General features: G+C 41.1%; 1 protein-coding gene across 1 annotated transcript in view; it reads right to left on the reverse strand.

Moving 5' to 3' along the window:
• Positions 1–20069, reverse strand: part of atr (ATR checkpoint kinase) — a 105446-nt gene that overhangs the window by 46497 nt on the left and 38880 nt on the right. The window contains exons 15-27 of the mRNA XM_078564191.1: positions 19086–19280; positions 17918–18103; positions 15682–15774; positions 15454–15584; positions 11761–11904; positions 9764–9857; positions 9122–9247; positions 8620–8826; positions 6344–6457; positions 4023–4138; positions 3473–3593; positions 2638–2775; positions 1586–1793 (exon numbers count right to left, since the gene is read on the reverse strand). Coding sequence (XP_078420317.1) covers positions 1586–1793; positions 2638–2775; positions 3473–3593; positions 4023–4138; positions 6344–6457; positions 8620–8826; positions 9122–9247; positions 9764–9857; positions 11761–11904; positions 15454–15584; positions 15682–15774; positions 17918–18103; positions 19086–19280 — 1873 coding nt within the window. The remainder of the gene's footprint in view (positions 1–1585; positions 1794–2637; positions 2776–3472; positions 3594–4022; positions 4139–6343; positions 6458–8619; positions 8827–9121; positions 9248–9763; positions 9858–11760; positions 11905–15453; positions 15585–15681; positions 15775–17917; positions 18104–19085; positions 19281–20069) is intronic.

A 20069-nucleotide genomic window follows, 5' to 3' on the forward strand; every position in this document is an offset into this window, starting at 1 on the left:
ATGCCCTCCTGGCACTGCTGTGACTGATGGGGCTGCCAGCCGCTCCCCCCCACCCCCCCCCAGCGCTTTATTATTGCGAGGCTGCTCGGCATGGAGTCAGTTGGTTTCACGCTGACGTGGTTACCGGGGAATAGGGGGGCCTTCCGTCCACGCCCCCATATTATTCACCCAAGATTATTACATTAAAATGATTCACTTCTATCCATTTATTTAACTGCACCTTTTGGACTTTGTTGAAGCAATTTTACTTCCTCACTGCTTTTTGGCAACTAATCATTGGCAGGTGGGCATCAACAGCCAGAAAGCTCCATTCACAGTTGATGCACAATAAACTACTAATTACAATTACTGCAAGTTAATAAAGTAACAATCTGCAGTTGTGACCACAATTACATCTAATGATTTATTTTTAAATGGTCAAGTGTACTTAACATTTTGAAATGGCTAGACATGTCTCACACAGATAGGGCAGGGTTCTTAGGTTGGCAGGTGGGCTCGATTGGCAGGCCTGGGATCGGCTGGGGAGTGGACCACCGACCACAATTGGCCCCCGACTGCAATTTCACGCTGGCTGGCCAATTAATGGCCTGCCACATTGAAGTGCGCGTTGAAATGCTCAGCGCTGCTGGGGTGGGGACAGGAGCAGAGCAGGCACTGATGTAAGTGTGGACATGGGTGTGCGCTGACAGAAAGTTCCCTGAAGGCAAGGAGCTGTCTCAGGGAACTGAAGACTTTAAAACCAATAAAAAAAAGTTTTTAAAATTAGGAAGAAAATGTCCGCGCATCACAATCAGCCACCTGAAGATATACGTAATAAAAATGCTGTCCATAGATTTTTTAAAATTTACTAATGGAAACCTCATCCAAGGGAGAAATGCAAAGTCCGCCTGGCTGATTCGCCCGTCCACCAACCGTAAGGTTAGACGGGCCATGAAAAATCGGAGGCAAGTGCAACTTTAATTACACTAATTGGCTCTTAGTTGTCGGCGGGCGCGCTTCCGATTTTTGCGCAAGCCCACCGACTGAAATATTGGGCAAGCGCAGGATGACGTGGGGACTCTCGCCAGGCGCTATCTCGCGCGATTTTGTATCTGATTGGGTTGGGCACGTGCCCGCATACCGTTCTAACAATTCTGCCCACAGCTTCTGAGCAACCAGAGCTGCTGGCTCCCCGCAGCGCTTTATTGTTGCAAGGCTGTGACATAGTGGTATTGTCACTCACTAGTATTCCAGAGACCCAGGGTAATGCTCTGGGGACCCAGGTTCAAATCCCACCGCAGCAGATGGTGAAATTTGAATTCAATAAAAATCTGGAATTAAAAGTCTAATGATGACAATGAAACCATTGTCGATTGTTGTAAAAACCCATCTGGTTCACTAATGCCCTTTAAGGAAGGAAATCTGTTGTCCTTACCAGGTCTGGCCGACATGTGACTCCAGACCCACAGCAATGTGGTTGACTCTTAAATGCCTCTGAACAAGGGAAATTAGCGATAGGAAATAAATGCTGGCCTAGCCAGCGACGCCCACAGCCCATGAATGAATTAAAACAAAAAAAAAAGTGTGTTATCTTTTAGAGACTCACCATTAGGGCCCCCTCGGTCCCTGCTGGATCTGCTACCACTTTTCTCCGAGCTCAGAGCCTGTAATTTGTGCCTGGACCACTGTGCAAGATGATCCAACATAGAGAAAACAGTCTGCGTACTCAACTGACTAAGATCTGATGCACTGTCCTGCAACCTCCTATCCGAAGCCTCATCATGCTTTAGGACAGCCATCATCTCTGAATACACCTGCAGAAGAAATAAAAAGTTTCTTCACAAGAACTATTTACCGTCCATTTTCAACTAGACGCAAAACAAAACCAATTAAATCTTCCAGCACAGGGTTTGATCAGACTGAAGCTAAACTCAATATTGATTACTAGCTTTTTATGCTCAACATTTTAGCTCTAAGATTGCCAATAGATTCAAGAAATGAGTCTCTGGACAATCTCATAAAATTTTATCTTGCACACCATGTTAAACAATTATTCAGTAATAAAACTGCTGCAAGGTTAGAAGCAGATTTATTTTGTAAATTAACCTTCCAGGACTAAAACAAACAATTAAAACAACTTTAATTTAAAACTTCAATTCTATTCACCCTGGTTTTATTTTCATCTAATTGTCTTTTAAAAAAAAATTTATATTGTTTTTGTAAATATATCCTAGCCAATATTTTCCTTCCCATTTGCTCAAATTTAAGATTTGGAATTCTTTATGCATGGACTGATGTAATTATGTAATGTACTTATGTCTTTTGTTTCTGCCAATCAAAAGCCTGGACATTGGATGAAGATGGCCTGATCCAGGTAAACTTCACTGCATTTTTATACACTAAAACAAGGAAGGGACTGCTGAATGGGTACACTTTGGGTTAGCTCCCAGAGCATGACCAATATGTACTTGAAATCTAATAATGTTTGATAAGAAATATATATTTTTCTCTTCTTAACATAGAACTGGCTGAGTAATATATAATGTTTTATAGCTATGGTTCTTGTGGAAAACTAAAGCAGGCTGTGATCATCATAAAGCATGATCTGTTAAATATATATTAACCACAGGCATTTGCATATAGTTACTGGCTTCTTACTTCACGTTGATCCTCTTCATTACACCCAAGCAAAACGTAGACTAGAATATGAGGTAGCAGATAGATTGTCACTTTAAAGTCATGTTTTGTAATAAAACTGCAACAGTCAAATACTTTTCTGGCTAGCTCATGTCGAACCTGAAAGAACACACAACAGGATATTTACTTAAACATGTATTAAATCTGCAGCTAAAAGAACTGACAATTCCAGACATTGTTTTTGTCTTTGAAAATGAGTTCTTTATGGGCTCTTTCTACAAATTCAAGTTTAAATCATTAGTTTATGAAGTCACTGAACAGCCATTACAGGTAAACAATTTATGGTGTATGTTTAAACTTTAAAATGGATTGCAACAAGCTATCAAACACAAACTGCAGAGGCGGGGCAGTTGGTGATGAGGTAGGAGCATCATAGGCTACTACAGCGACATTTGGATATAGCACCTATCAGAAAACAGTGCACTTTTCACTCTAACCATGGATCATAATCCCATAATAATTCCATAATTCAAGAATGTTATTTCACAGACTGTTTGAAGATTTTATGCCCCTACTGGGACAAATCAAGTAAATTTTGATAGGAACATGACCTTTTGATGTTATGCAAGACTAAAATGGATGTACAAAGGTGGAGCGACGGCTCTAACGTTTACATTGTATTGGAACTGCTCCTTACTTTAACTCAGTAAAGGTTCCAGCATCTACATTTGCAGAAAATATTACATGAGCAAACTACTTAGGTGTTATTAATTAGTCCTCCATGTAGATCTAAATAACAGACAAGATAAGTCCTCTGAATAGCCTTTTCTTATTCCAATCTCATCAACATGCTCACCTTGGTTGTAAGGTATCCTGCCCATGTTGCTGACCACTCTGCAAAATTTCTGTCATGTTTGCCAAGATAAAATGGCTTCTTAATGCTGACCCAATTGCAAGTCTTCTGAGAGCTTTTATACCTTTAAAAGCAAAACAACTGCCTTTTGTTTAAAATATGTGCATCTTAATATCTGAAAAACTATACATTAATTTTCAATAACAATCTTACTGTGAAACCTTTTTTTAAAGAAGTTATGGGCAAAATTTACTTTATCGCTTAAACACTTCCTTGATTAATAATTTTTTTTTAAAAATGGATTTTAGCTGTAGGCAATGAGCAAAAAAAAAGGATTTCTCACAAAAACAGAGAAAAAGTATCAAGATTAAGTAACCCTGAGCCATGTGTAAACTTCACCTGGTGATTACCCGTAAATTTACACTGAGAAGTGTAGGTGAAGTTCTTTCCCAATTTCCACTGCTGAGCAACACTTAAAAATTGCAACTGTGAACAAAACACACCTTCAATTCAGTCAAATTGCTTGGAAAAGTGCCAAGAGAATACTGCAGACCTGGTATTTAGATGAGGCTCCAAGATTTCTTGCACATGCTCTGGAAAGCTCCTCCACAACCTACGTCCTGGGCAATCGGTTTTCCCTTCTTTACATTTATAAATCTGTAGCAGCTCCTGAAAGTTCAATTTTGTTAACCTTTAGCAAAATGTCCCCACACTTCAACCGCACTGCCAAAACCCATGAAATGTTAAAGGTAATCGCTTACCAAGCACTCCTATTTCCACCAGCTACAGTTTCTGAGAGATAGTGGCCTGTGACTTCTAAGCAGTGGCAATGAGATGTGGGGTGCCACTGCGCTCATAAATTCCCCTGACCCGATGCTGCTTTGCATTTCTTCCAGGGCCTTCCGAGTCCGCTTTCCCAAAAAGGTGCAACGTAGCTTCCCTCGGGGAACTCCATCATTGCAGAGTCGGGGGAAGACAGGAGACGCCCCGTTTTTATGGCATTAGCTGCCATATGGTAAGTTTAAATGTCCAGTCTTTGCATGTTACTGAATGGATGAGTGAGTGGGCGGCTGGATGAATGAGTGAATGGTTAGGGTGGCTAGGGTGGGAAGGTGGGCAGTCAGGTTGGGAGGGGTACTCAGGTCTGGTCAGGAGGATAGTCAAGTCTGGTCAGGGGGTGGGATAGTCAGGTGGTCAGTAGTGGGGTTGCGAGGGTGGTCAGCTCTGCAGATCTGGTTAAGGGTAGTAGTCGGGTGGTCAGTTGGGGCGGGGGGGGGAGAGTTTAGTCGGGTCAGGATGGGATAGTCGGGTCAGGGGGCTAGTCAAGTCGGGGGGGGAGGGGCATTGTCAGGAGGTCAGTGTGAGAGATTAAGGGTTCAGTTCTGGAGTTACCCACGTTTCAATCTGTCTAGCGTTTTCTGGGTAACTATTCAGTTAAGTACTGTGGAACTGTCCAAAGTCTCTAACTCTAACTCAGAGCAGGTCAATTAACCACTGGAAGTTGAAACTTCCTGGGCAATTCCCACATAGGTCCATGGGTCAGGACTTTCACAGGATCCCAATGTGCACCTTCAGTCACACGTCCGGACTCCAATGATCCAGAGGCCGGAAGATTTGGCCTATTATTTGATCATACTGGTGGCACCTGTTAAGGTGATGACAATTACAGTTCCCAGTTGGTCCACTGAAACAATAGTAACCCTTAGCCCAACTGCTCCCAATAGAAATACCTCTCGATGGGATTCAACTGCAGTGTGTACAAAGTTACAAATTGCAACTCTAACATTAGTCACATTCAATTACCTAGCTCAGAAATGTCAATTGCTAACTTCAGATAGTCCAGCGAATTATATCTAGCCGCAACCTCAACTCCTTGCCATTTGCAATAACTCTGCTCCTAATTACCAATTAGATGCCATTTTGCAGTAACAAGGAAATCCAGATCATTTTATTCAAATATAGTTCCTTTTGATCTGTGGATATTCAGTTGGTAAAAGCGTCGTGTAGCTGAACCACATAAACCAAACCCTCTCAAGTTTGATTCCCAGTCTGTGCTTGGTTTAGTGGAACTTTTCGACTAACAGGCAGTATATTTGCCTCAGCACACCTGGAAGGAGAAAGCTTGCCATATTTCCACTGACATAATCCAATGAATTCCATATATTTGCAGTACAGAAGGAAGCCATTCAACCATCACATCCCTGCTCGCTGCCCTCCCCTGGCCAATATCTTGGATGCCACACATATGCTGTATGTATGGGGACACCAGGAGAGATCTTGGCTCTAGCGCACTCTTCTCAGCAGTCAAATGCCACCACAAAATCTCCCAAGCATAATTTGTGAAACCATACACTACTAGGAACTCTAACACTTTGGGGAGCGGGGAGGGTGGGTTGGAGAGTGGGAGAAGTGGCAAAAATAGAAATTATGAAATTTATAAATAGTTTCTTAAAACAAAATACACACATCACCAATTTGCACTTTACGAACCATTTGTTATTTTATGTTTATGTTCTGTATGTTTTTGCTAGATAAAACAGCTCTTTTTAGCCAAGGGTGACAAGGTCAAGGCTGAAGCATTCTCTTTGCTGACGCTACAGAAAGCCAAGTAACTGATCTAGTAAACACAACTGGTGGTTAAATGCATCACACTCCACAAAAGTATGTTCACTCCTAATCACGAATGTGTTTTTATTGCTTGCCATAATTTATATTTCTTCCCTGCTCCATAGTTTGCTATTAACTCTACCCTGCTCCTTCTGCAAAACAATTTCAGAAAGAAGTTAATTAATATCCTCTCTCTAAAAATAACCTGGCTCATTATTACATAAACCTCTCTGCCAAGTCTGTACAGACAGGCAGCTGTTTCCATACCTGAATGGCATAAGCAGCTGAGTCCTGAGCTCGAACGTTATCTGCATAAGCAAGGAAGGCTCTTGTCAGCTCTATCAACAAATGATGGGCAAAATTGGGGTCCTCCACACCAGCCTGTCGTAAAAGGTATTGCAAAACAACAAGTGCATTTACTGCAAGTCATACTTTTACTTTTTATCACTTCAATTAATACAATGGAAATTCAGTTCATTTTAATAAAATAAATGAGTCACTCTAACTTTCTTAAAAGGAACTTCAAGCAACTAAAGACTCTTGAGTCAAAACCTGATTTTTCAAATAACTTCAGATAGCAGTTCACCCCAGCAGACATTATGCACCAATTTTTAGTGAATTGGAGCTAAAAAAATGCCTTAAAAATTAATAGTACCCTTTTAAAGTGCACTAAGTTTATGATTACCTCTTAACCATTGTCTATTATTTTCTTGCCCTCTTCTCGTGCCTCTCATGCACACTACTTAAAGCGTTCTTCAATTAAAAAGCCAATCAATTCTTCAGCTTTGGCTGATATTCTTGTGGAACAAATGAACAGAAAATGCAAGCAAATGAACACAAGCTAAATAGAATCATAGAATAATACAGCACAGGAGGAGGTCAGTCTGTCCATCACGCCTGTGTGGGCTCTCTGAAAGAGCTATCCAATTAGTCCCACTCACTTGCTCTTTCCCTATAGCCTTATGATGTTTCCCTTCAAGTATTTATCCAACACCCTTTACTATTGAATCTGCTTCCAACACCCTTTCAAGCAATACATTCCAGATCACCACAACTGCTGCACAATAAACCAGTTCCTCTTGCCACACCTAGTTCTTTTATCTATCATCTTAAAGCTGTATCCTCTGGTTACTGAGCCATCTGCCACTGGAAGCAGTTTCTCCTTTAGTACACTCGGACTGTTCACAATTTTGAACACCTCTATCAAAACTCCTCCTAAACTTCCCTGCCCTAAGAAAACAACACTAGTTTCTCCATTCTCTCCACAAGCTGAAGCTCCTTGTCCTTGGTACCATTTTAGGAAATCTTCTCTGAACCCTCTCTCAGGGCCTTGAGATCCTACCCAAAGGGTAGTGCCCACATTGAGAACAATACGGCAGCTGAGGCCTAACCAGTGCTTTATAACCGTTTATCATAATTTCCTTGCTTTTGTACTCTATGCCCCTACTTCTATTAATAAAACTAAGGGTCCCATCTGAAATTATACCATGTACACCCAAGTTCAGGACTGGATAATCTTCTGAATCAGCCCCTGGTCAGCAAGATGCTCACACCAGTACTTAGTGAAGGTTTTTAATGTGTGCTGTTCAGTTAAATTTCTTCACTTTTCAGCCACTCTGAGTATTCAGGCCCTCACAATCATTTAAGAACTCAACTGCCAACCAAAAAGTCCCAAGTCTCAAGCCACACCTTATTTGTATTTACTGACTGAGATGGGTGAATTATACTGATTTTTCCTTTGGGATCAGACATTCCATCCCTGGAAAAGAGAACAGATATTGCCTATCTGTTTCAACCATTCCTCCTGCAAGTCAATACGCTGCAAGTATTAATGCTGGCTGCAATGAATTCTGCCCAAGTCTTTCTACCCTCTGAGACAGATGAAAGGGCTCTACTTCTACCTTCACCAATCTACCCATGGCAGTACAAAATACAGGCAGAAATGTGTTACGCAAAAAAAGATCTGGAGAGAAATAAAGTAACTGTGAAAGGGAAAGGAGAGGAAAGGAAAAATCTTGGAGCAAACAAGGGCAGGATGCACCAGCGCCAGACCTCCTACAGGCTAATTCTGGACTATTTATTTCAGCACAGCAGTCTAGGAAATAAGAGGTGTTGGTTGGAGGAGGAAGAGGAATGCAGTGAGCAGAAGGAAGAGAGTGAGGGGAGGGGAAGAGTAAAAAGAGGACAGAAAGAAATAGAGAGAAAGAACCTTTTGTGAGGGGAGAGGGTGCAAGAAAAGACAGGAAACGTGAATGAATCTCTTGCTCTCCTGGAAGAGGAGGTACTCCTGCAGCCAAAACCTAGCAGCAGCTTCTGACTTAACACGAGCAACTGGAAGCGATTCATTTAAAATGCAAGTAATACTGTAGATATTTCTGCATAGTGGTACCTGTGCTGTCTTATGCTGTGGTTCAGCATGCATTGTGAATCCTTGCTAACACTGTTGTTTCGTAAGACATGGAATCTTATAATAAATTTTCTAGGTTAGACCTAAATTAGTATGAGATGAAGTAGAAGATGCTCAAATTCAAATGGTTCCTTACCACAAACGTAGAGCTTTTTCCCTCTGTGTTACTGGTCATGAGGTCCAATCGGCCAGGGTCTATTGCACCCAACTCACCAAGGCACTCTCCACACAAAAGTCTAGCTTGTGCATTTGCATCTTGACAACCCTTCAGAAGCACCATCACCAACTGAGAGATAACAGGCTCTACAGTCTCACTGTCTGTGGCAAGTTTTACCAATTGTTCCTAAAATATAATAATAAGGATCTAATGACAATTTTCCTATTTTCAAATGTAATTAATTTTTCTTTATGTTAAAACATCACCCTGTCTATAGACACAATGCTAAGGAACCACAGAAACTTGTTAGAAACTTTATTTTCTCTTTGTTTAAGGTGTTATGATGCATAGTATGTATATCATAACTTGTAAGACATATCATTTACAAGGTTAAGTTCCTCTGCCACAATTAATATTGAATTTATCATATGCATTAGACAATGCATTAAAGGCTTAAAGCCATCAGTTTGAAATTGTGTACCTGTTTCTTGTATAAAGTATCCTTCAAACTGGTCAGTGCATGTATACGGACATCTACATTCTCATGCTGAACAGCTCGCATAGACAGTTGCAGTTCAGTTTGTAAATCTGTACTTTTAGAGGTTTCCTATAAAACAGCACACATAAAGCAAAAAATTAGTGACACAAATTTTAACACCACCTAACCAAAGAAATCAAGAAAAAGTTCAAAGTAGCTTCTGAAGTTTATTAACTACATGATGGCTGAAGGAATATTTCTGGATTATTTTCAAAGTTTAATTCACAAATAGTCTAGTTCATTGATTGATTCCCAGTGTCATTAAGGTAGTGAAAGCCTAGTAACACCAGATGGTGAGGGGACTAATCCTGTGTCTGGCAGTCCGAATGTATGAGTTTCTAAGGACCTATACAAATGCTTAACTTGGTGTTTTGAGATTAGATCTTGGATCTGTATTTTTGTGTGTGGACAATGGGCGAGTATAGGTCAGGCTTAGCGTAATTCTACATGATCAAATAGCATGCTGATACTAACTCTCAGGCTCAATGCTTATAATTCTTCATCCCTATGTCAATTAGCTACAACATTTTTAGTGAAATTTTAATCAGTAGATCAGTTACTAGCACACTAAAGTAAAAGGCTCACCTTTCTATAATCTTGCAGAACCTTCTGGATCTCAGTAAAATCTGGGTGTTCTGGCAAAAAGTAAATCTCATGGAGAAAATCTTTTACTTCAGCTCTGAAATGTCCACAAAGAAAGTTGCTTAGATTACATCTACACATGCCTTGTTAGCTGTGACTCAACCAGTAGGACTCTAACCCATGAATCAGGTTCTGGGTTCAAGTCCCATTCCAGGCCTTGAGCATAAAAATCAAGGCTGGCACTTCAGTGCAGTATTGAGGGAGTACAATAGTGTCAGACCTATTGTGTTTCCCATGAGAAGTTATTCCGAGGCCCCAACTGCCTGCTTGAGTGAATGCAAGAGATCCTATGGCATTATTTCAAAGAACAGCACGGGGGTTATCCTGGTATCCTGGCCAATATTTTTCCCTCAATCAACATCACAAAAACGGATCATCATTATCACATTGCTGTTTGTAGGAGTTTACTGCACACAACTTGGCTGCTGTGTTTCCTACATTACAACAGCGACTACACTTCAAAAGTACTCCATCCGTTGTAAAGTGCTTTGAGATGTCTGGTGGTCATAAGAAGTGTTATGTAAATGCGAGTCTTTTTTTTCTGGATAGTTTATGTGATAATACTACAAATAATGGCAACAAACACAACTGGAATTTATACAGTTATTTCATTGTAGCAAAATATTGCAAGGTGCTTCACAGTTGAGTCGAAAATAATTAATAGAGGTGCTGAAGGCAAAGTTGAAGAGGTAAGCTTTAAAGTAGTGGTGTGGGGGAGGGTGCAGGTTGATTGTTTGTAGACAGTTTAAGAGTATGGGCCTAGATCTGTGAAGATGTTGCCTTTGTTGGCAGAGCAGAATGGGAGGTGAGGTCACCGATCTGTATGTGCCTGATCTGTTAATTATAAAGTTAGCAAAGAAAATGCTTCTACATCAATCAGTACATTCCTTTTACAACAATAATACTGGATTTTGTGGTCAGCGATGAAGCGACGCCTGTCCTCAAAGAAAGCTGCCCAGAAAGATTTTGTGATCTCTGTGGTGTGGACTTCCCTTTCCTGACAGCAATTTAAATCTGGCACCAAGTCAAGAGGATCTCCAGGCATCCAGTGGCAGTGATGTCAGCAAGTAGGGTAAGCGACCAATCACACCGAAATATTCTCACAGACAACACAGCAGGAAGTTAAAAGCACTAAATCCCTTCAATTTTAATTTAAGTTTTTAGATAGCAAAATAAAATGATAATAGATAGAAGCTAAAATATTAATTAAAAAGCTTTTAAAAACTATTTAAAATATGTGGAACTTATCAGAGAAACTTGACATTCGACAAATATAAAATTAGCTTTTCGGGGCAGAGATGGTGTTTAGCAGTAATTGTGAACTTAGTGTGCTTTAAAAATTCAGTTACACCTCATTCAACAGGATGCAACTTTTTCAAGAATAGAAACAGAAAGTGCTGGAAAAACTCAGCAGGTCTAGCAGCATCTGTGGAGAGAGAAACAGAGCTAATGTTTCGAGTCTCTTCCTTCAGTTCTGAAGAGTCACATTGGACTCGAAACATTAACTCTGTTTCTCTCTGCACAAATGTTGCCGGGCCTGCTGAGTTTCTCCAGCATTTTCTGTTTTTATTTCAAACTTCCAGCAGCCTCAGTATTTTGCTTTTATTTTAGTGTAATGTTTTCAAGCGTTTTTACAGCGAGACGAGCAGCCTAAAAGTTTTAATCAATTTGCTGACTGCTGAGGGATTGTATTCTGTGGGGGGTGTGTGCCTCAACAGCGCCCCCTTCTGGAGGAACAGAGAAGCACTGGCCGCAACTTCTCATGTTTAACTGTGCATGGGAGGACACTTGAAGTTGCTGTCAGTTTCAGTGGAGTAATGACAGAAAACATCGACAGTCCCACCATTATTACCACTGCAAAATCTGGATCATCGAGTACAACCTAAATGTTACCCAAATTAATTAAAAAAATCAAACAAATAATGTGAGAGTTAATTTACCTGTTCTCCACAATAAGGTAGCGAAATATTCCAGCAGTTTCCTTTGGTTGAATGGACATTAGAGGAAGCAGAGCTACAATCACTTGACTGAGAAGGACCCCCAGATAACTGGGATCTAGGCAGCGCACAAAACAATCCCATGCTCTGAAAGCAAGGGGTTTAATTAACAGAATGCAATTAAATAAGAAACCTTTTAAACCTATATGAAAAAGAAAATAAACCAGGAAAACTAAAGAGAAAATAACTCTGGGGAAAAAAAAATCCACTCAAGAAATAAGAATGATAAATTTTAGTACAGACAAGGTTAAGGTGCTTGGATAGTGCAAAGGAGTTATTTCAAGATTCCACTCTATACCATTCCCTCTCGGTCTCCATGCTGGAAAACCATTGCAGTTGCCAGAACATAGAAAATAAAAATAAATGTGAAAACTTAGGTGTGATTTTTTTTTCTAGCCTTGTATCTCCCTCAATCACCAAGGAAACTCCGCACGAGCCAGCGAGTGACTCGCTGACATAGCTGTCTCAGGCTTCAGTGGCAATGTTATACAATAGAGTATTGTTCATGTACTCCTGTGGGACAAGTATGACTTTACGGTTAAAAGAGAATATGATTATAAAACAAACACTTTGTGCTCTAAATGGAGCAAAAAGCAGTTGAGGAAAGAATGCAAAAATTATGCACAAAGCTACATTACTTTACTTCCTTTAGCTTTCTCTGAATATTCCATTATCCTGGCAAACATTTGTATTGTTGTCTTTCTGGGAAATTACCAGGTTTTTGTTGCTCCTGGAATTCCATAAAATTCTCTTAGACTAGTTTAACTATTGGCATCTACTGAGAGCCTCTATTACTTGTCACTAACAGCTCTTTAGTATTCTGAAGCTTTCTTTTAAATAACCAATGCTGGCTATAAATTGCTTCATTGTTCACAGGTGTTCATGGAAAAGGCACATCTTCTCTATCAGCATTGGATATAAGAAGGACAATCCCATTGCATTATAACAGTGAAGCCATGTTTGGTTTAATGAAGCAAATTTAGACTCCCTTGGTCATCTTGCTATGTGCTGGTCTTGTATCACTATCTGCTATCTTGTTTAATTTCTACAACTGTTTCTTCATTGTTTTAATATTGCAGATAGTTGAACTTATGGACAAGATTTGCATCTGACTTTTTGTTTTCTGGCTGTTGTACCAAAATTGATTTTGTTTCAACTTGTATTCACATATTTATCAACGGTAATAACTTGTATTTATATAACGCCTTTAGCAGGAGAGTTATAAAGCAAAATTTGGCAGTTAGCCACATAAAACATTGTTAGGGAAGATGGCCCTAAGCTTGGTGAGAAGTAGGGTTTAAGATGGTTTCTAAAGGAGGAAGAGAGATGCAGAGAGGTTTATTGACAGAATTTCAAAGCTTAGAGCCAAGGTAGCTATAGGCAAGTCCACCACTTGCACTAGGGGAGGCTCAAGAGGCCAGAATTGGATGAGCACAGATTCTCAGAGAGTTGAGAGGCCAGAGAATACAGAAATAGGGAGGAGTGAGGCCATGCTGGGAATGGAAAATAAGGATGAGAATTTTAAAATCTAGGCACTGCTCGATTGGGAGTCAAAGTAGGTGAGCAAGCACGGGGATGATTGGTGAAAGGGACTTGGTGTGAGTAAGAACATGGGCATCAGTTTTGGATGACCTCAAGTTTATGGAGAGTAGAACATGAGAGGCTGGTCAGGAGTTTGTTGGAACGGTTAAGTCTAGAGGTAACAAAGGCATGGATGGGGGTTTCCGCAGCAGATGAGTTTGGGCAGGGGCCAAGTCGGCCAATGTTACAGATATAGAATTGATAGTCTTAGTGATAACCCAAATATGTTAACAGAAGCTGGTCCCGAGGGGGTCATATATGACAGCAAGTTGCGAAGAGTCTGGGTCAACTTCAGACTTACCAAGGGAAGGGGTGGAGTTGGTAGTTAGGGAACCGAGTTTGGAGTGGGGACCGAAAACAATTGTTTCAGTCATCAAATATTTAATTGGAAGAAATTTCTGCTCATCCAGTACTGGATACTGGAAAAGTAGACTGATAATTGAGTAACAGTGGAGAAGTCAGGAGAGCTGGTGGTGAGGTAGAGCTAGGTGTCATCAGAGTACACATGAAAACGAATGCTTTATTTTCTGATTATTCTGCCTAGAGGCAGCACAAGGATGAGAAATAGGAAGGACCCCAAGGCACCAAGGATAGGTCCTTGGGGGACGGCAGAGGTAATGGTTTCAAAATAAATTAATTGTACTTGCAATGAAAGTCTTCTTGAGCGTGCTAGAAATACAGGAATATGCTACACAATGTGACACTTTGTGTCCACGTAACACGCATGTATTGTACCAGAAGGTATATACTTTCAGGAAGACAACAAGTATAATTAAATGTGCAGTAAGCTAACATGCAGGTAAGCAACACTTCACCATATCGCCTTGAGCGGCAGTATGACCTTGTTTATTTTATGATATTGCTGGTGGTAGTATTGTACTAATGAATTAATGTCCTCTGCAGTATAGAAACACTGAGAAAACCACAAACGCACAACATTTTCCATGTTTGTTTAATATGACAAAACATGTTTTTTAAATAGAATCTCAGTTGTTCTTGTACTGATTGTGCACAGTTTTGTTCAGTTTTCCTACGAGCAGCAAGCAGTGAGACATCGTCTCTTTGCTAATTTTTGATGAAATGCCAGCACCATTGTTGAGTGGGCAAAACACTGCTTTATACTCCTGCTGACATTTTCTCTAAAACTGGCAGACAGGAATTTCATCAGTGACTAAATGTCGCAAAATTCTCTAAAGCAGTAAGTGACTGTGTATGTACTTTTATCTTTATTGTTACTGTAAATGAAACAAATAATTTGTGCTCGAGGTATGTTAATGAAGGAGAGGTTTAGGTACCAAATACATTTTCCTTGTAACCTACTACAGTATAACTATTTTATTGAAAGCCCTTTAAACAATTCCAAACTTCATTTCAACAATCCTAAACTATTGGAAAAATCAAATTGTTTTGCTACTGCTGCTTTTTTTTTTAAAGAACATTACATTTTACATTTTCTTTATAAACTGTGTTCCTCCAACAAACAAATAATAAAATGTGAAAAAAATGAACAAAAGGTGGAAAAATTAATAATGTGCTGAAATGAGAAAACTCCATTAAATGAGACTCAAACTGCATTTAACAAGGCAAAATTGAGACAAAGTAAAAACATTTCTAATTAAAACGCTTTTTAAAAATACAATTGATTAGCAAACTTAGACAAAGGCATACAAAAAAGCCATTTTCCAAAGTTTGCAAACTGTTCCTGATAGTTCAGTCATTTTTGGCACTAAAAGAATTTGAAATAGCCAATAATTTAATCTAAGTATTAAAATTAAAACTATTAATAATTTAGATAATTTGAATTAAATAACTTCAATTTAAGTATAAACTGTAACTATTGCATACCCTTTGGTACAAATTATCCTATTCCACGCCCTTCCAATGAAAACAAAAAGATACAAAGCAATCTTCCAAAGAAATATTTCTATTTATCAGTTATAATCAGGATTTTTTTTATTTTAAAAGGATCGTTTTTCTTTTAAATGTTGGAACTTCAATAAAATCCAACTTTGTGTTTCCATTCATTCAAAGTGAAAGCTGCATTTCAAAGCATACCTGCAGCACAATTCAGGAAATTCATCCCTATATCGCAGGCCTGTCCTCAGGGTGGTCATCATCTTTACCCGGACTGAACTAATGTGTTTTGGTCCCATCAATTTCACTAATGACATTAAACTATTCATAGCCTGTAAATATGAAAAAGGTATCAGTAATTGATTTTGTATAAGTTCCTCAAAGAGCTTTCTCTGAAAACCGTATGACGCCAGTGAAGAATTTACCTACCATCTTTTTATCATTCATTCCAACACTGGAACTCAGTAGATGCATATTAAAAAAGGCCAGAATCCCCAACAGTTTAGGCTGCAAGTAGTCGGCCTAGAAAAAAACAAAATTTTTTAAAACACCTAGAAGAACAGATTCTTAATATATTTTAACGTTAGACAAAATATGTGTTGGAATATTGACTTAACTGGGGTTTGTTACTTCATATCACTATTTTTAACTTCAAGTCATGACAATTGAACAGCCAAGACTCAAGTTATATAACAACAGCTCATTGGGCTAGAGCAGTGTCTCTGAAATGTTTTTGCTCGAAGGACCACTTTGCAAATAGATTAGTAATCACAGATCCCCAAATCTTAAATTATGATATAGTCAGGCCCTATTTTATGTTGCTTCCTTCAGTGTCGTTCTACTTTCAAGCTGCAGATATAATAGGGCCAGTTTGCACACTTAGCGCCAAGACTTTCACTTTACCGTCGTTTCGAAGTAGGACTAACGGAACATGCTTGACCCGATTGGGAGTGGAAGAGATTTGGAGTGACCTCTCCTACTCCTGAGGCGTTCCCCCGCCGGCCGAGACACTCCCCCGCCGGCCGAGACGCTCCCCCGCCGGCCAAGACGCTCCCCTGCCGGCCGAAGCGCTCCGCCGCCGGCCGAGACGCTCCCCCGCCGGCCGAGACGCTCCCCCGCCGGCCGAGGCGCTCCCCCGCCGGCCGAGGCGCTCCCCCGCCGGCCGAGGCGCTCCCCCGCCGGCCGAGACGCTCCCCCGCCGGCCGAGACGCTCCCCCGCCGGCCGAGGCGCTCCCCCGCCGGCCGAAGCGCTCCTCCTCTCACTGTTTCCCTGCCCAATTCTCCTGCTCGCTGCTTCCCTCCCCACCCTCCCACTTGCAGCCCCTCTCACTCCCTCCCTCCCTCTCGCCATCCATCGCCTAAGCCCTTGCTCACAGCGAGGTTTCAGGAACGGAGTGGGCAAGTGGGAGAGTTGGCCAGGGAAGTGGCAAGAGGGAAAGAGTCGGCCTGCAGGATATAAATAGAAAGTGTGAGCATATTTCTTTTATATTTATTATATTTTAAAGTTTTCATTTACAAATATGTGAATTCAGGAATGTACAATATTTCAACTTACAGGGTATAATGTTTTAATTTATTTTCCTTATGGGAAAGGTTCTACATAATATAAATATAGATTTTACACTGGTTGTAATGGCAAAATCTGAAGCTGTTTCATATAAAGTTGCATTTTTCAGAAACTACAACTTTAAACAAGGAATTACTCAGTAATTCCTCACTCAAAGTTGTGATTGCGTTCCTGAAAATCACGACTTAAGTGAAACGACTTCTAGTGAATCTTAGGTTCCCATATGTTAAAACCAGAGTTAAGTTCTTTCGCACAGTTCTTGCCCAGAAAAAAACAACGTACAAGTTGAAATACTGTACCGTACATGTGCAGCACTATGCATTCCTATCTGAAATAACTTGTGAAATGTAATATATCACTAAATATAATGGTAATACTGTAGTTAAATACTTCAGGACCTTTCTTATCACGAAAAAAATGCTAAATTGAAATTCTGTACATTCCTAAATGCCTACATTCTTAAATTAAATAGCCTTTAAAATATATAAAAGAAATATAATTTAAATGTTAAAAAAATTACTCACCAGCTGCCTGGTGTCAGATTGACCCGGCTCCATCTAGTGGCAGATATTGGTTGGTGCAGGGAGCTCGAAAGAAGTCCCAGGAATTCAGTGCTTGCTGACAGCGGAAACGGGTGCAAGGGGACAAGGAGTCAGCTGAGGAAGTCCCTTGGTGGTGGCAGCGGACACCTGGACTTTAAAGGTGAGAATGGAGTGTGGGAATGGGAGCTGAGCAGGAAAGAAGGACTTCAGGACTGAGGACGGGAACAGGAACGGAACGAGACCGGGAGCGGGAGCAGGGAAGGGAAGCAACAGAAGAGGTCCCCAGGGGTGGTGCACTGACCCCAACAGCAGTGGGGAAAGTGTCATGTGCGCATTTGGGACATGCAGGCCACGGGACAAGACGTCTGTGACAAACAATGTTACAGTGAACGTTGCAACGTTAAAAGGATATTCAGTCCCTATTTTATGAACGACATTAAAATTAAACAACATTGACTGAGCCGCAGGGACCTACTGTATTTTATATTTTAAAACCAGCACGTCTACAAGAGCAAACTAAAATAGATATATATATATATGTGCTACATTTCCTTACCATTAGCTCTGGGGAAGTAATGTCTCTGGGTGCTTGGTGTTGATCATTTCTAGAAGCAGAAGCAGCCAGTATGGCCAGTCCATTGAAAACCTGCTGATAGTGCTCCCCTATACGCAGCAATAGTTCATTATGTAACCCCTGAAAATCCTGTCTGAGAAGGCTGCCCAGTTCCAGTTCGGTTTCATTCTAAACACAGAACACATCCGTAAGAAACAGAAACAAGTATCTGGTACCATGAAACAATACATAGTGGACCACTTTTCTTTCCTGTCACTGAAATAAAACCATTTATTCGTTGGATGGAGAGGGGTACATTATGCCAAAAAGTACTAGCAAAGCAAATTTAAAAAACAACAAAAAAAAAATGGAAGGAAAAGAGACAGGAAAAAATAAACTGAAGGGTGTTTCTGAAAGGTGAATGGAGATGTTTCTCCAGCTACTGATGAACTATGGATGGCTCTCAATTATATTTTAAAAAGTCTCCAGAGAAGATGTTGGATGTTTTGCATGACTTCCTGACTCCCATCTGCACTGCGCCAGTAGGTAAATGGAGCACTGAAACCTGGAAGTTTGCCTGCTTTTTCAGGAGTCCTCACAGGTTCTCTGAGATCCATCATGACAGGTCAGGAGACTTGTAGGGTCTAAAGCTGATGAAAAGCAAACTACTGCACAAGCTGGAAATTTGAAATAAGAACAGAAACAGCATCTGTGGAGAGAGAAACAGAGCTAATATTTCAGGTCTCAGGTCAATGATCTTTCATCGGAACTGGAAAATGTTAAGAGATGTAACAGGCTTTAAGCAAACGCAAAGGCAGAGAAAGGGAGAGGAGGGGGAAGAACAAAAGGAAGGTCTGTGATGGGGTAGAGGGCAGGGAAGTGGAATAGTGTAGGAGGCCAAGGGCAGAGGGTTCAGAGTGAGTGAGAGGAGTTTTCCACCCTCCCACACCATCGCAATGAGACTCAATGTAAACTCAAGGAATAGCACCTCACCTTTCAATAAGGCACTTTACAGCCTTCTCAACTCAACACTGAACTCAACAATTTTAGATCATAACCTCTGCCCCCATTTTTTTAACCCCTTCTCATTAGTTGACTCCATCAGATTATTTTTAGCCAGCAGTGCCATACTTAAAGCCCTTGTTACTTAATATAAACATACTCTCTTTACCTGGAGATAATGGAGACTACGCTCAAGTTCATCCTTTGAGCAGGAGCAAACCAGGTGGGAAAAAATGTATTTAAAGTTGTTGATCAAGATCTCTCGGCGATTAACATTCAGCTGTTTTGCAATGGTCCGGATCAGTAAAGAAGTAGCAGCGCTGGCCTTTGCAGCCAGATACGGCAACAGAGATTGCAAGGTACGCTGGAAAACAAAATGCAATTTACATCATGCAGCGGTACAGATTGAAGAATGTCCCTTTGTCAAGCGTAAGGAATTGAAGCTCAGAGTAATACTGACCCGTAACTTCTGTGAAGTGGCAGAGCTGGATTGCCACTCTGTTCCACCGTTCCTTTCTCGCCTGACCTTCCAAATCAGGCCGGGCGAGAAAGTGCAGTGCAGCCTCAGTTCCTGAGGCCTTCTGTCAAGGGCAGCAGAATCGGAGGTAAGGAAGCCATGCCCCTTTTTTATGGCACTAGCTGCTGTAAAGCAAATGAGTTTAAAGGTGCAGCCACTTTGAGAAGCCAAGGAGAAGGTAAGTTTGTAAGGTGAGTAGGTGGGGGGCGTAGTTGTAGGGTTTTGTTGGTCGGTGGGGCGTCAGGGAGGGGGAGTGTCTGGTCGTCAGTGGGGAGTGTAGAGTCAGAGTGAGAGTTGGGGAGTGTAGAGTCAGAGTGAGAGTTGGGGGAGGTCTGGTGGTCAGTGGGGGGGCATAGAGTTGGAGGGAGAGTCGGTTGGTCGGGTGGAAGCTTCAGGTGGTCAGGAGGGTGGTCTGGTGGTCAGTGGGGAAGGCCAAGTGGTCAGTGGTTGTAGGGGGGTAGGATTGGGTGGTCAGGAGAGAGGATCAAGTGCTCGAGAGGGTGGGGAGTCACGTGGGAGGGCTGGTCAGGGAGGAGGGTTGTCAAAGGGGGGCCACATGGTCCGTGGGATGATTGGATGGTTGGGAAATCAGGATTGGGTGGTCAGTGTGGGAATCGGGTGGTCAGTAAGGGGTTG

The sequence above is a fragment of the Cetorhinus maximus genome, chromosome 19, assembly GCF_964194155.1.
Source record: "Cetorhinus maximus chromosome 19, sCetMax3.hap1.1, whole genome shotgun sequence".
Classification (NCBI taxonomy): Eukaryota; Metazoa; Chordata; class Chondrichthyes; order Lamniformes; family Cetorhinidae; genus Cetorhinus; species Cetorhinus maximus.